This window comes from Haemaphysalis longicornis, unplaced genomic scaffold, assembly GCF_048455015.1.
Source record: "Haemaphysalis longicornis isolate Haplotype H1 unplaced genomic scaffold, Haemaphysalis longicornis Haplotype H1 scaffold_1, whole genome shotgun sequence".
Taxonomy (NCBI): Eukaryota; Metazoa; Arthropoda; class Arachnida; order Ixodida; family Ixodidae; genus Haemaphysalis; species Haemaphysalis longicornis.
Genome location: NW_027526203.1, coordinates 252777557 through 252792283, shown reverse-complemented (window position 1 = coordinate 252792283; position 14727 = coordinate 252777557). Strand labels below are relative to the sequence as shown.

The 14727-nt window shown below is 46.4% G+C and overlaps 1 protein-coding gene across 1 annotated transcript in view; it reads left to right on the top strand.

The window, feature by feature from the left end:
* Window positions 1-14727, top strand: part of LOC144144320 (frequenin-1-like) — a 304145-nt gene that overhangs the window by 220558 nt on the left and 68860 nt on the right. The window contains exons 2-3 of the mRNA XM_077675711.1: window positions 10742-10766; window positions 12556-12604. Of these exons, the coding sequence (XP_077531837.1) occupies window positions 10742-10766; window positions 12556-12604 (74 nt within the window). The remainder of the gene's footprint in view (window positions 1-10741; window positions 10767-12555; window positions 12605-14727) is intronic.

Genomic DNA, 14727 nt, shown 5'->3' with positions numbered 1-14727 from the left:
GTAAAAGTATCGCAAGCAAGCGCCGAGAATGTTATAAAGACTTACCTTGATTTCTGCATTCAAATTGATCTGCACTCGTATTCATCGTCAGAGTGGAACATGCACTTTAGCCAAGATAATTTTTGGAAATTCCTCTAGCGTGTAGGCCACAAGGCAGGCCTTCATCGCTTTGAAGTGCCCGCACTATTGTAGGCCGTTAAAGCTCAAATACATTTTGTTAACAAGGGGCTTCTCTGCGGCACACTATAAGCGTAATGGTCGCCTGGCTTAACGCATTCTGCACTCTTCCTTTCTGGACAAAACCAACAAATTCAATTCGTCGCTCTCGTATCACTTTCGCGTTAAGTTTATTTTCGACAAACGTCGACGCAAGGCTGCCGCCGGCGCAAACGAGCCGTGGTGCTGTAGCTCGGCGTGCACGCACGAGTGCGCACTCGCTGTGACCGGGCCACCGGCGACCCCGTGCATACAGCGCAGACGGTTGCGGTGGATCCTCTCCCAGTGCGAGGCCGCCGTTGTTTAGCACGCACACCCATCGATCGACGCCAGCGTGTGCTTCATTGCGCGCAGCTGCGGGTGCCGGGCCGCCGCCGCGCGAATCGCCCCATCTCCGGCAGCCGCAGCGCTTGCATTCGTCCATATCAAACACTGGCTGTTGAAGAAAATCCACAGAGAGGGTGCGAAATATAAAAACAAGTTGGAAGCATTCCCCCCGCGCAGTGACCGACGAAGCTGCTTGCGTTTGTGAACCTTGACGTTCATAGAAGTCAGACCGTTTCGTTCGCGAGATTGGGAATACATGTGAAATCTTTAAAAAGGCAGGGCCCGTAAAATCGCACTAATAGGCTGGTTGAAGTGGTTTAGTCAGTGCAATAGAGAACAGTTATGACAAGAGGCCACGTTCCCACCGCTTTTGCCTGTTTGCAAGTTATGCGTCTTGTTGGTGACAAAATTAGAGCGCGACCGGGACAACGACCAGAGAAGGACGACGGGACAAGCGCTTGTCCCGCCGTCCTTGTCTGGTCGTTGTCTCGGTCGCGCTCTAATTTTGTCACCATTACGCACCAAGTTGCCCAACAATGGGCTTTATGCGCCCAGTTTTTGGAATAGAGAAAAGTTATGGTAAGAGGGAGGTTTGCCTGTTTACGAGTTACGCGTCTGGTTTGCAGCCGTAGTGGGAAAAAATAGTTTGCTGCTCCTAGCCTGTGGGTACCTCAGGTGAGGACCCAGGCGAATCGAACCACTCAACTGGGTAATTAATCTGCTGTGAACGTGGTGTATCCATAATAGAAGTGTTTCGCCTCCGTGAGAAAGACAGCCGCGTGGCCTGGTTTCACTCCCACGTAAAGCCTTCCTCGATCCGCCTCCTCTTCTTTCCTCCAGAAGCATCCGCCGCAGCACCGCAAACAGACCAAAACGAAGGCGGTACAACCACATAGCACACACAACGCCGCTATCACCCCGGGCACCTGTGTGCAGCGCTGCTTCCCTCCCTTCACTTATCCTCTCACCCAGAGGCGCTACTTGCACCACACAACCGCAAACTCTGCCCGTCCCCTGCGATCTGTTCCGAGCGTTATGTACACAAGCAGTGCTGCCGCCTCCCACATCGTTGAATCGAAGTAATTAACTCACATGCGCATGACCCGCCCCATCCGCCACGTTCCTTTCTCCAGACCTCTCACCCCACTCTTCCCCACTTCTGCTCAAAGTGGGCCGCTCTTCCGAGAATCTACCGGTCGCCGCCTTCTGGCCAGGGTTGAATGCTCACATTCAGGAGCTATGTGTGTGCGCCCCCACAAAAATCACCGCCTTCAGAGGACAACGCAACATACCGCTCTGTCCGATACTATTAACTTCGCCGCACGGATCGGAAATACTTCAATTAGTTGAATCTCTTTTATCAGAGCGCAAATAAGCCCGCCAATCTATTTTAATAGGGGCTTGCGTGTCGCAGCTGTGCAGCGTCTTAACAACTACGCCACCATGTTCGACGTCTTCAGGGCTAGCCATTATACCCAAGCCGTCCCTACTCTGACGGGTTCAGTCTATAGACACCGCATTCAGTACACTCGAAACTATTGCTTGTTTCTTGTCTCATGGAACGGGGACCACTTTCGGCGCCCTGGATGAAAGAACGTTTGATCTCCTGCTGCCTGCATCCCGTGCGTTTGAGTTCAAAGTCCTCGTTTTAGATTTTGTGAACATCAGCACAAGGAGAGGGGGAAGGTAAAATGAAATCGGTTATGTACGGAATTTAACTCTAAACTGAGGAGGGGAAAATACGGAGATTAAAACGAGGATGGTCTCAAGCGTGGGCATGTAGCATAAACTGATAATGACCTGTAGCAGTTTTTCCCGCCAAATGACCCTTCGGATTTATTCAACGTGATACTGTATTTCTTTATGTTTCTTTTCACATTTAAGTTAAAATAGAAAAATAAAACCAAAATAATTCTTTTTGCACCTAGGGGACTTGTTAACGACGTAAAGCGTAAATGTTAACGTACCTTGAAAAAGGTGACAGCGAATTTTTTATGCTTCGACGGATATTTTTGCAGCATGGTTTTGAAGGACGGATACTGGTAATATCTTATACTTAAAACGTAAGTAAACAAAATTTATAGAATGTTGTGCCTATGGAAACCTTGAACAAAACTTTTATTCTCAGAATCTCATTTTTGATGTTGTACTTTGTAACAAGTATGTGTAAACTTTCCACAATAATATCGTACCACAGTAATTTCTCAGCTTTATTTTTGTCCTTTTTGCAGGGTTATCAGAGATTCCATGCCTTAATAAACGTTGTGGTCATTTTTTAATGATCGCACGGATCTTAATTTTATGCCGTGTTTCGAGGACGAAATACAGAAAATAGTCAAGCTTTAACGTAGCAATAGTTGTTTACTAAAATATTATCCGCGTAATTTTTATTTTGTTTGCGTTTCACTGTTTCTAGAGTTTAATGTCTAATACATCTTCAATAACGTCGCAGGTTTCTGGCATTTTGTATTCTTATTATGCCGTAATAAAAATAAGACGCAAAACTTCCCATATTAGTATTATTTCCATTTGTAGACGTTAGACGGTAATGTTGTACCATAATGTTGTACCATAATGCTGTGCCAAAAGTTAACATACCTCAGTCAACAGGAGAAGTTTATAAAAGAATTGGTCATAGCCGTGATGTTGAAGTTCAGATCAGGTGGATTCCCGGCTACAGTGGCAACACGGGCAATGAGGAGGCCCACAGGCTCGCGAGGGAGGCCCTTTTCTCTCACCCTTGAGAGTCAGCGGCTCCTTGCCTTCAATACGAGCCCCAGCCGGAAGAAAAATGGGTGACACTGAAAGGAATCGGCAAGGAGGAGCTCAAAACTACCATTCCCCAGTTGGAGCGTCCTTAACCGGCAACGTTTCGAGGGCGGCCCAAGTGCTCCTTAAGGAAGCGCGGACTGACTACACTAGCATCACTGACGATATAGTGGCACGTTGGACGCGCTACAGGCAACACAAAAACGTGCAAATTCCGCCTGACAAGCTCCTTTGCCTTCAATGTCACAGGGGACTGCCGACCATTAGCCTGGTCTTGCCCGACCATTACTCTGGTCTTGCCCGGAACTGACAGATATTCGAGACAAGACACAAGCCTTCGCGAGCACGAAGCCTCACCGAATGACCCTAACCAAAGGACCAAGTGGAAGACACGCTGCTCACGATGTGGGCCTTCGCCAAAGAGGCACACCTCGTGGGAAGGACCTAAAAACGTCGACTATCTTACCTTCCTTTCACCACCCCCTTTCCATCTTCGGCCATCAGTGTGAAATAAATGTATTCCTTCACTTATTTATTACCCGTTCATATTTTCTGCATTGCGCTGACGAAATACTAACATAATTGTGAATTTTGATTATATAACAACATTAGGCCGAAAGCCTTAGCTCTCTGTTCCAAGGCCGCGTTGTGAGGTTCACAACGGCGAACAGAATAGCGTTGGGAGGTAAAGAGAATCGCGCAAATCGGAGTGCGTGGCGGGGAAGAGAAACGGCAGCACCGGAGAGTGGACCGAGAAAGGGCGACGGACAATAGAACGTTTTCGCCGCGCCTAGTATACGTCGCCGCATGGGCTCAGAGCCTCCTTCATGTGCATTGCAATGGGTGCCGACGCACCAGGCCCTGCATTCGCGGGCGGGGAAGATCGAGAAAGTACACCATGGCGGAAGAGGCTGCAGCGACTCGAAATGCCGCTCGTCGTAACCGCCGTCGGGAAGAAGCGGCTGTGGATGAAGCTGACGCAGCTGTCAGAGGGGAGCAACACGAGAGTTCAACGGACAGTTCAACAGCAGATAAACAGAAGGCCTAACTAGGCCTTCGCCTTCAGAGTCTTATGAAGCTATAATCATCCCTCGTAATTTTCTTCCTAAGTTGGTCTCCTTAGAAATTGCTCAAGCTAAAAGTGCACCCGTCCGTTGTCCGCTAAGGGTGATTGCCGACATTACCAAGTGTTCGGCGATTTTCTATGATCATAAAAAGTCATCTCAGATTCAGTGGTAACATATCAAAGCAATTAGAGCAATTCTTTTCTTTACTGAGGTAGCAATGAAATAACCTGATAATATGGGGAAAGTTTATCAAGCTGAATGAGCGTCATGGGTAAATTAGAGTCCAAATTTTTTTCGCTCTTTATGTTGTTGTGCCAGAGCTCCCGGCCCAAATGCGTTGCACGGGGCGACGCGCCGACAGCGGGGCCGATTCACGCCTCGTCCAAACCAGACCGAACCGCCCGCGGCGGACAGGCTGAAACCAGCTGAAACATGCAGCGCCGCAGAGTCGCCTCATCCTTGCGTCGCGGTGGCTCGGCCGAATCATGCATCGGATGAATGACCGACCGGCAACCGACATGCTGCGACTGTCCTGGAGGCGACCTCGCGAAGACGGAGTGGGCGTTGCCCTCCCTTTCCCCACCGAGGCGGCTCGGCTGACGAGACCGCTTCGCTACCAGTCGTCGGATTTCAAACTTCAGCCAGCGAGAGTCCTGATTGGAGCGATTCAAACTTCTCGGGGCTCCAACGAACTTCCGGGGGTATAAAAACCCGCCCGGAGACACTTATAGTCGGCTTTTCTTGAGCGGCATTCTCCGGCGGCACTCTTCGGCGGCACTTTTCGGAGGCGCCGACTGGAGAGGTGCTGTCGACTTTGTGCGAGCCATGTGACGTTTGCTTACCCTTGTACATACTGTGTATAAAAATGTTACTTCAACTTTTCGTCGGCTCCAAAACTTGATCGCTCTGCTTTGCGCCGCGTCGATAGCGGACGGAGCAAGGCAACGCCGCTACACCGGTGGCTGCGCTGGGATGCCCAGTCACAACAGTGGTGGCAGCGGTGGGATGGTCATTCCCAACAATGTGTTCCTTTTACTGCATCTTTCGCCGGAAAAAGAAATACGAACATAAAACATAGTGGACCAATTTTTTTATAGCAAATGTATCGCTTTTATATGTTAACAAAACAAAAATGTGGTTGCTTTTGGTGTCTTGCTTTGGTGTGCCTAATGTTCGTTCAACATCATGAACGACTTTGTCCTTGAGAGCGCTTTCTTTTCTTTCCTTATTTTGTGTTGTTTTTGCTAGTGCCAAAATGCCGGAAGGGGTTGTGCTCGACGTTGTCGGCGCTTTATTGAATGCTGATAGCGCGCACGGTCTGGGGCATTACGCCGCATGTTTACTATCAGTTGCTGTTCTTCTTAGTCGTTTTTTTGCTTTTGTTTTGTTTTCTTTCACAGGGCATCTTGTTTGTGTGTGTGCGGAACAATTTTGGAACTTTGACCTGCTTTTTTTGTTTTTACCGTTATCTCCATCAATGCTTGCCAGCTTCTGGTTACGTAAATACATGCTTGAATAATGTATACTGGAACAGATGTCATGAAAACTGTATCGGCCAAATGACAATCGGCGTGTTTAAAGCGCGCCGTTATGCGACGTAAAAAAAAGGCTGAAAGATCTTCTGCGCGGCCAGTAGGGGCGCATATTTGCCTCACCGTAGTGTTTCTAATTAAATTGGCCTGTAATTGGAGACTGGGTGCAGCCTCTAATCGTGAATGTCAAATTAATGATGTTATCTACGGCACGTATACGCCGCAAAGGAGAACAAACTTTAAAAAAAGCATGCAAGAAAGCGTACGTTGGGACAAAAAAGAAAGACAGAAAACCAGCGGAGTGTTCAACATCAATGGGCTATAACGGGGAGGGGGGGGGTGTATTTCGGCCTGGAAAATTCGATTATTTAGAGTTTTGAATTGCGTTGCTGCATGCTAATTGCGCTGCTGTGGTACGCATCCTTCTGCTTTCTGCTTAGCTTTCATCTTTTCCGCTATAATGGGTCTGCCATTAGGGATAAAAATGGTGCACCCTGTTATTTAAAGTGGGCCGCTATAAAAGTTGCCGGTGGCCTCGTAGCTTCTTGCTCTACGGGGCACGGTGAAAGGAACGTGCGCCCAGGCGCAGTTGCTCTGTGCTGCGCGGGAGAGCTAACAGGCTTCATTGCTGCATTTCGCTAGTAACAACGGGAAAATCCAATAGGATGAAATAAACCAGCGCACATTCCGATTTTTAGCGGAGAAATAGGAGCTCGTGTTTGGCCCCAAAAATATTCTTTAAGTAAACGTATCGAATGATTAGTGTAAACTGGAGGGTGTTATCGATGGGCGCAAGCGCGCACACGGGTAGAGTTTGCACTCTGGGAGCACTGCCCATATCCTTGAAAGAGCTTCTGTGGGGCATTTTCGCATAACGTTGCCGCGTTCGTGTTACCGTTTACCGTGATAGCAGGAGTCGACCGCGCATACGTCAGCAGGAGAATCAACGACGACGACGAGGACAACGATGATGATGAATATGATGATTTTGGTGTTCGCGACAATAGAGTGCGTTCTCTTTCGGTGTTTGAAACGCATAGCCCTTTTTCACAAAGTTCCGGCTGAATCTTGAATCCAATACCATTTGTTGTAGGTAACAGCTCTTCATCCACTCCAAACATACTACAGAATGTAATAATTAGGGTTATTATTTGTTTGGCAAGGAACAGCAATCGTAACCCCCACGTTGCCCTCGAAATTCGCTTGCAAGTGCCTTCACGCGTGATACAATCGACAAACTCAAGAAAATTGCGTAAAGGAAATCCTTAACCCTTCCTTGTAGCACCAGTACAACTGTAGTGGTAGTAATTTCCCAGTAACAAGTTATAAGAAAATAAAAACAGCCACTTTCGAAATAAATAACAATTAGCCTTGAATAAGGCGGACTGAGCCTCGCGCTCCGGACTACCCCAGCCAAGTTCTTTAGGTTTTCGAGCCATGACTTGTAAATTCGCGGCAAGACCAGGGCGGGTGAGACTCTTATTTTTGACCACAGTGGGCTCGACTCCCCCATGCCACCCGTCATCCTGAGCGTTAGCCGGGAGGTAAATCGAACAGAATGGATTTGCGGTGGAGGGACCTGGGGACGTACACACGGACCAATTTCTGCTCGATTTAGGCGAGCATTAGATTCTGAAACAAAAATCTTTAGCAGCGAATCGCGCGATAACATTCCGTAACTGCGAGAGGAGGCAAAAAGATGCAAGTTGGCGCATGCCATCCCCATGTTAACAAAGGGACGCCGGAATAAATAAATAAATAAATAAATAAATAAATAAATAAATAAATAAATAAATAAATAAATAAATAAATAAATAAATAAATAAATAAATAAATAAATAAATAAATAAATAAATAAATAAATAAATAAATAAATAAATAAATAAATAAATAAATAAATAAATAAATAAATAAATAAATAAATAAATAAATAAATAAATAAATAAATAAATAAATAAATAAATAAATAAATAAATAATGTCGACGTATATACGGGAAACAGCGACCGCATCGGAGCTGTTGCGGTGCGCAGACCATGAGGTTCGTACCTGTGATCTCACGTCCGAACACCGGCGTGTCAAGTCCGCAAAGTAGTATTACTGGCGGGAAAAATGAACGGATAAAGTTTGTGTCATGGACATTCGAAAATTCATGTGCAGAGCATTGAAGGCACCTCCAGTGTTACTTTCGGTTTCTTTCACCAAGTTAAGACACTTTGACGTCACTTAGTCAACACAGTTTCCATACCCTCTTCAGTTGAGACAAGTGATAGCGAGATGAGATACGTGCATCAGGTAGCAGCTTCATGTCCAAGGAGGTGGTGGCGTGGTTGAAGCTCTGCCATCTTCCAGTGCTAAATTTGTTCAACAGCCATCGTAATTATGTGCACTAAATATGTGCAACATGCCCCCATCGTAAATATCTGCAACATGCCCCCATTGGCCATATTGATATACATGAAAAGCTCAGAAATCACACCCGACTTAATTAATATACTAACGTCACAAGTTCAGATAGTTTCTATGTACGGAGCGGCAAAATTTTTTTTGCACTGCCATGATTGATAGGTTGAAAAGTTTAGACATTTCCACTTAGTGCTACTCACATACGTTTGCGCGCCTCATCGCCTGCGTTGCGTCGGCGCGTTAAACCCTACAATCAATCAATTACTCACATACGTTTAACTGCAAAAGTTTAAGTCCGACTGGCGTTTCCGCATCGAGTATTCGGAAACATGGCCACATGTTGTCGGCGTAATTAGCATTATTGCCACGCAGTCCTGTTATCATCCAGAAACGGGCCAAATTGTTAAAAAAATCTACCTCTTTCATCTTAACCGTTAACAGAAGTGTCAGTGCTTGATATTTTCCTTGTATCTACAGGCATCCTTTCGTTGGTCTGCGCTTTGCAGAGGTAGGCGGACTCACTCATGAGTACAGTCACTCAAGGCCGTATTCTGAGTCCCTCCTCCACCACATTTGCTCCCTTTACTCGGCTAAGGGGAGGATTCCGCAATGCTTATGCATGGGCAAATTGGTTTCAAGGATCTCCTCCACTGGGGGCTCGAGTGGAGGAAGGACTCAGAATACCAGAGTCAGACTCATTTGGCTCTAACTCACGCGTGATTTGTAGTTTGAGTCTAGTGTGGCATCGTGAGTTTGATCCCGAGTGAGTTTGAGCCCAAGTGGTCCCGAGTGAGTTTGGGCCAGACTGAGTTTGAGTACACGTAAGCCCTAGTGAGTTCTGAGTTCATTTGGAGTTTTGAATTCGTTTGAGTTCTGAGTTCATTTTGAGGTTTGAGTCCATTTTGAGTTCCGAGCCCGAGTGAGTTCTGGGTTCATTTTGAGTTTCGAGTCCGTTTGAGTTCTGAGTACGTTTGAGTTCTGAGTTCATTTTGAGTTCTGAGCCCGAGTGGGTTCTGAGTTTTGCGCTCGCTGTGACTTTGAGCTTGAGTGAGCACAGATGTGTTGCTCAGCAATGATCCTGAGGTTGAGTGACTGGTGATTTCAGAATAAATTTGTGAGTGAGGTGGAGTCAGCCGGGCCAACTTCGCCGCGCTATGGCGTGTTGTCGCGATTAACCGAACACGGGGAGCTAAAGAGGGACGATCTTCGCAACTTGGACAATAGTCAGCGTTTTTTGTTCCTCCCGCGCTAGCGCCCTCTACACATCTGCGACAGAAACATTTCTCATGAATACTTGAGACGAGTCGGACTACCGTACAGCCAGAAAGATAGGTAATGAAAATTTCATCACCTATTCGAGGTGTCGGAAACTTTCACGTTCGCGGTACCGCATGACGTGGAGGTGGAACTTGTCCCTGTCTACGCTGAAATAATAACGTCGCGTTCTCTTCGGTGTCCGCCACTCTCCCTGTGGCGTCGGTTTTCCAGCTCCGTAGCCGTTGGCAGAAGCGGGGCTTCGCCGCTACACGATCGGTCGTGTTCAGAGTGTAGCCAGTGCACAGCATAAGTCTCCCATAAACCCGCTGCTCTCGTCGGCGCGTTCTTTCCTCTTCGCTGTGCACCGCTTTCCCCGCGGTACCTCTCAGGTCGTACCCCGTCTGGCCGTTTCCGACGGCCAATAAGCGAGGCAGGTCGGAGGCAGCGCGCACGGCTGTTACCTGGCACCGTAATCGAGAGCCTGTCCTTCGTTCCGCTCCGATGCGCACGAATATGTCGAGGGAAAGAAATGCCGAAACGACCGACGCGTGTGGATGCGATCGCGCAAAATGCCGCGGGGTTCCCTGTGTGGTATTATAGGGCTGGTGCCCTCGCTTGCCGCGGCGCTCAGTTTGCGCGGCGTATATATTGCATTTGCGCCTATGGCTCTTGTCTTTGCATCTGGCGTGACGGAACGCGAGAGCGGCTGGCGCGACGCGCAAAGAAAAAAACAATAGAATAAGGGCTTGTTGACCCAGCGCGAGATATGTAGGCACGTAATCCGGGATCCCATCCGGGATCCAGAGACGCAAGGCAGTGAAAACGGGGAACAGAGGGAAGTGCTGAGTGCAGTCGTACATTCGCATGAGGAAAAAGGAGCAAGGCGGTAAGGATCAAAGGAAAAAGGGGAGAAGGACGAATGGGAGAAAGCAGGAACAGGAAGTAGGTGTGGCGGAAGAGACCGTGAATATGAAGTGTCGCTTTTGAAAAGAGGCGGCGCAGAGTCGGCTATGCATTTGTTTTGGTATTCACGCTTCTATTTCGTTCTTTTCGTGGAGGTGGTAAATATAGAGAGTGTCTGAACGCATGTTGGTGCGCGATAATTTTGCTTCTCACCGTTTTTGCTAAACCATGTTCATTTTGTGTTTCCTCTCCCCTCCCCTTGCAGTCACAGAAAAAGAAGTGCGGCAATGGTGAGTGGAATGTCGTATTTCCCCTTTTATTAGGCGCTGGTATCACTGCTGCTGCTGCTACTGCGATGAAAGGCAAAATCCACTATGCACTCTTTGTACTTGTACATAGATAGGCCTCCGAGTGGTTTGTTATTAAAGAGGGCATAAAAAGGGGAAAAGGCACTCAGCTTTGCAGCACACTGAAGAGAGAGAGAGAGAGAGAGAGAGAGAGAGAGAGAGAGAGAGAGAGAGAGAGAGAGAGAGAGAGAGAGAGAGAGAGAGAGAGAGAGAGAGAGTTGAGCATATACATGTGGTAAATTTAGGCATAGAAGGGTCGAAGTCTGCATCCTGGTTATGCTAACAAATTCAGCTATACATACATAGAAAAATACATACATACATGCATGCATGCATACATACATACATACATACATACATACATACATACATACATACATACATACATACATACATACATACATACATACATACATACATACAGCGAATCAGAATAGGAAATGAGGGACTCGTAGAAATAACACAGAAATAAGGGTTCCTTATTTCTACATACATACATACATACATACATACATACATACATACATACATACAGTCTTTGTCAAAATTTATTAGACCACGCCAAATGTTATTGGGCTGCAAAGAATCTAAAGGAAAAGTTTAACTTTTACTGTGGTCAAATTATTTTAAGACGGCAAGGAAGGAGTGCGTTTTATCCCGGTTTCTGGCATAAAACGATTCAGCCTCGCTTGAGAGGTAAGCTTGTACTTTGAATTTTCTGTGTCCTACGCACTTTTGTGATGGCCTAGAAAATTTTGGCAAAGCCCGTACATACGCACACACATTCACACAGCACCCGATATCGTTTGAGTCAAGTTAGGCATAGTTTCTCAGGTTCCGTATGTCTGCACGGTACAGCGACCAAAAATTCAACTCCCGAAAGGGCGAAAAGATACTGCGAAAGGTAGGAGCGAAGGACGAGACCTCGAACGCGGCACCTCATGCTTCACAATAAACGCCTCAAGTTGCTTCATCTGCGTTATGGGTGCGACAGACCCATGGCCAACTGTTACTCCCCACATATAGCGCGTTGTCGACGTAAATGTATTGGCAACTACAGTATAGCGGCACATTATGGGCTTTGCTGTTCTCCGTTTATTGTGCTTGAATAGGTATACTGACAAAAAAAAATGTGCCTGGGCTCAAAATGCTTCTTTCGTGCTCAACAACAAAAACATATGCGCTCTACAACGCTGAAGAAGAAGGTGACAAAGATTTTCGAATTCCTGTATTAAGCTAAATCAACGTAGGCTAAGAGACGGGTGAGCGGGTGCAGGCATAGGCAGGCAGAGGGAGAAAGACAGGGGATGGAAGAGGGACTGGGGTATGAGGCAGCTTGAAAAAAGTCAGCTGCAATATAATCTTCCCCATAGTGCAGAACAACGCCATTCTTCACACTACCCTGAAGACTAAGGGGAGAAGGACCATCCCGCCCGTTTCATTTATACGGCAGGGTCGTCGTGAGGCGCGAGATCTTTGTCATGCTGACAATTCGAGATGTAGACTCGCACGCTCATTCCAATTGTTTGACAAGTTCCTCGGCAATGCTTCCAGCATTCAAAATCAGGGCTAAGCCTTTTTACAGAGAGTCGGTTGGTCAACTGCGATGGGGCATAATGCACGCGGCATGTTTTGTGGGAATTTAACGGAACCTCGTGTTTCCTTAGCACTTCATATCTTCCCTATTTTTCCCGCTATCCTTCTATTGTTACTCTCCTACTTATTTATGCAGGTACAAGGGATTTCTAAAGGACTGTCCCAACGGATTACTCACAGAACAGGTAAGTAAAAACTCAATATACGCTCCAGAGAACATATATTTCCGATTTGACTGCACTCCGTTTGTTTAAGAGCAGAAAATTGGTTTCCACGAAGGACGACATACGGCTTTCGAGCTCTTTTTACGTCGACAAGGATCAAATCGCATTGTTGCGTTGTATAATTTCTGCAGGAGTGGAGAGGCTTGTTGGGTTTCGAGCAACAACGTGCAGCTCAGATTAGACGGAAGCGCTTTTGACATTTTAGGTAACAGTGAAATCTGATGACAAAGTTTCGCCTGTGCACGTGTCGGCGGATCAGAGGGCTGGTAATACAAATATACCATCGTGACAGCACCAATTGTAAATTTGCTCAGAAAATGCCAGAAGTGTGAAGACAAGTATATCCACTTTCCCGCGCGACGATTTGGGACGTCACAAGTCGAGGAAGGTGAAACAGGATTGTCAGGAGTCACTTTAGCGCGTTTATGGAAAGATCAGGGAGGAAAGAACGCGTAAACGGAACCTAAATGTATTCGGGAGCTTTCCGTCACTATTTGACCTCGCCAATGGAGGCATTTTCGGCGTGTTCACCTGGGTTGCCGCACCGCGCAGGACATGTTCCCTCGTTCGGAACTCGCTCAGAGTTCGCTAGCTATATATACTCTCTGGGATTCATGGAGGGAAGACGCCGCACTTATACATGCTTATTTACATCACGAAATAAATGGCGGATAACTGAGAAGAGAAATGCTAGCGTTATTATGAATTTCCGAACAAAGGATCACTACTTGTAGTCGAAAAAAGGGGAAAGAGCAACGAAATCTTTTATCGGAATTAAAACAAACAAGGGACCTTTAGTGTGCGTTTAACGCGTAATGTGTCTTCTGGATAGGAGGGGCCATTTTAAATCATGGAAGCGGCGGGCGTTGTACTGTATCTTGAAAAATGTAAAATGTGGCATCTTTGAGTAACACCTATTGAAACTGGTAGCTTTCAAAATACTCACATTTGAAATAATCTTGGCCCGTGGTGCGAAGCATCATTCGTAACAAATATGTACTTTGCATCTTTCTATAAATTAAGAGAATAAAAAAGAACCTCAAATATTTATTATGGGAACGTATTCTGAAAACAAAAATGTTGAACAGCCGAGGCGACGCTCCCCTGATAGGCTAACAGCTGAGCTGTGGCGGGACTTGCAGTCTGCATGCGGGTGAAATGGGGTCTTGCTCTAACTAACAGGGTCACTGTTAATTATCCTTTGGTGGGCTCACAGCGCAAGCATCATACGAGAAGAGGTGGTTTAGAGGCTAAAAAAGCTGAAAATGAGCGATTTTTAACATTATTTAGCGATTCTTAGTCTAGATGCGAGCATTCTTAAAGTGATGTTGCAAACATATTGGCGATTTCTGAGTCTCTTTCATCGAGTATTTTAAAGAAAAACATCGACATCGCCTATAAAATACCCACAAACGTCTGTATTTTACACAAACGTAAAATATTTTAAAAATCGTAAAAACGTAAGAACTTGAGGGCACAGACCTATGATCTTTTACAGCTAAGCTGTATACCTCTACACCCCGACGGTTTCATCTCCGTGGGCAAAAACACCGAGGCGCCAATGCCTGAGACGCCGAGCGCATGCGCCAGGCTAATCAGGCATGCAGCATAGAGCTCAGGATTCGTTTAAGAAAGCCACAAAATGGGCATCGAAACCGCATTATGGATGATGAGGCGCCTGTTTACTTGATACAGTGACAGTGTTCGCCAAGAGGTCGTAATTTCCGGAATTGCAAACATTTATGACTCAAGTGTATTGGGGCGTGATCGGTTTATATACGTGCCAGGTGGGTGTGGCAGACCAGGGTCGAGAAGGGGGCGTGTGTTGTTGAGCTTACTGCAATTCCTCTACCTTGAAACTTTCAAACCATGCCTTAGTATTATCCGTGCCACACGTACACGAAAAATAACATTAGGTGCTTAAGGGCCTTAAGAAAACAAATGACATGATTTGGGCGGTCCGTGCTATACACATAATTGCAAAGGCATTAAAGGTGCTAAGCATAATGGTGATAATGTCCAAAAATGGAAATGCTCTTATTGTTTAGGAGTTTTTTTAACGCGGAGAAAAACGTCTTAGACGG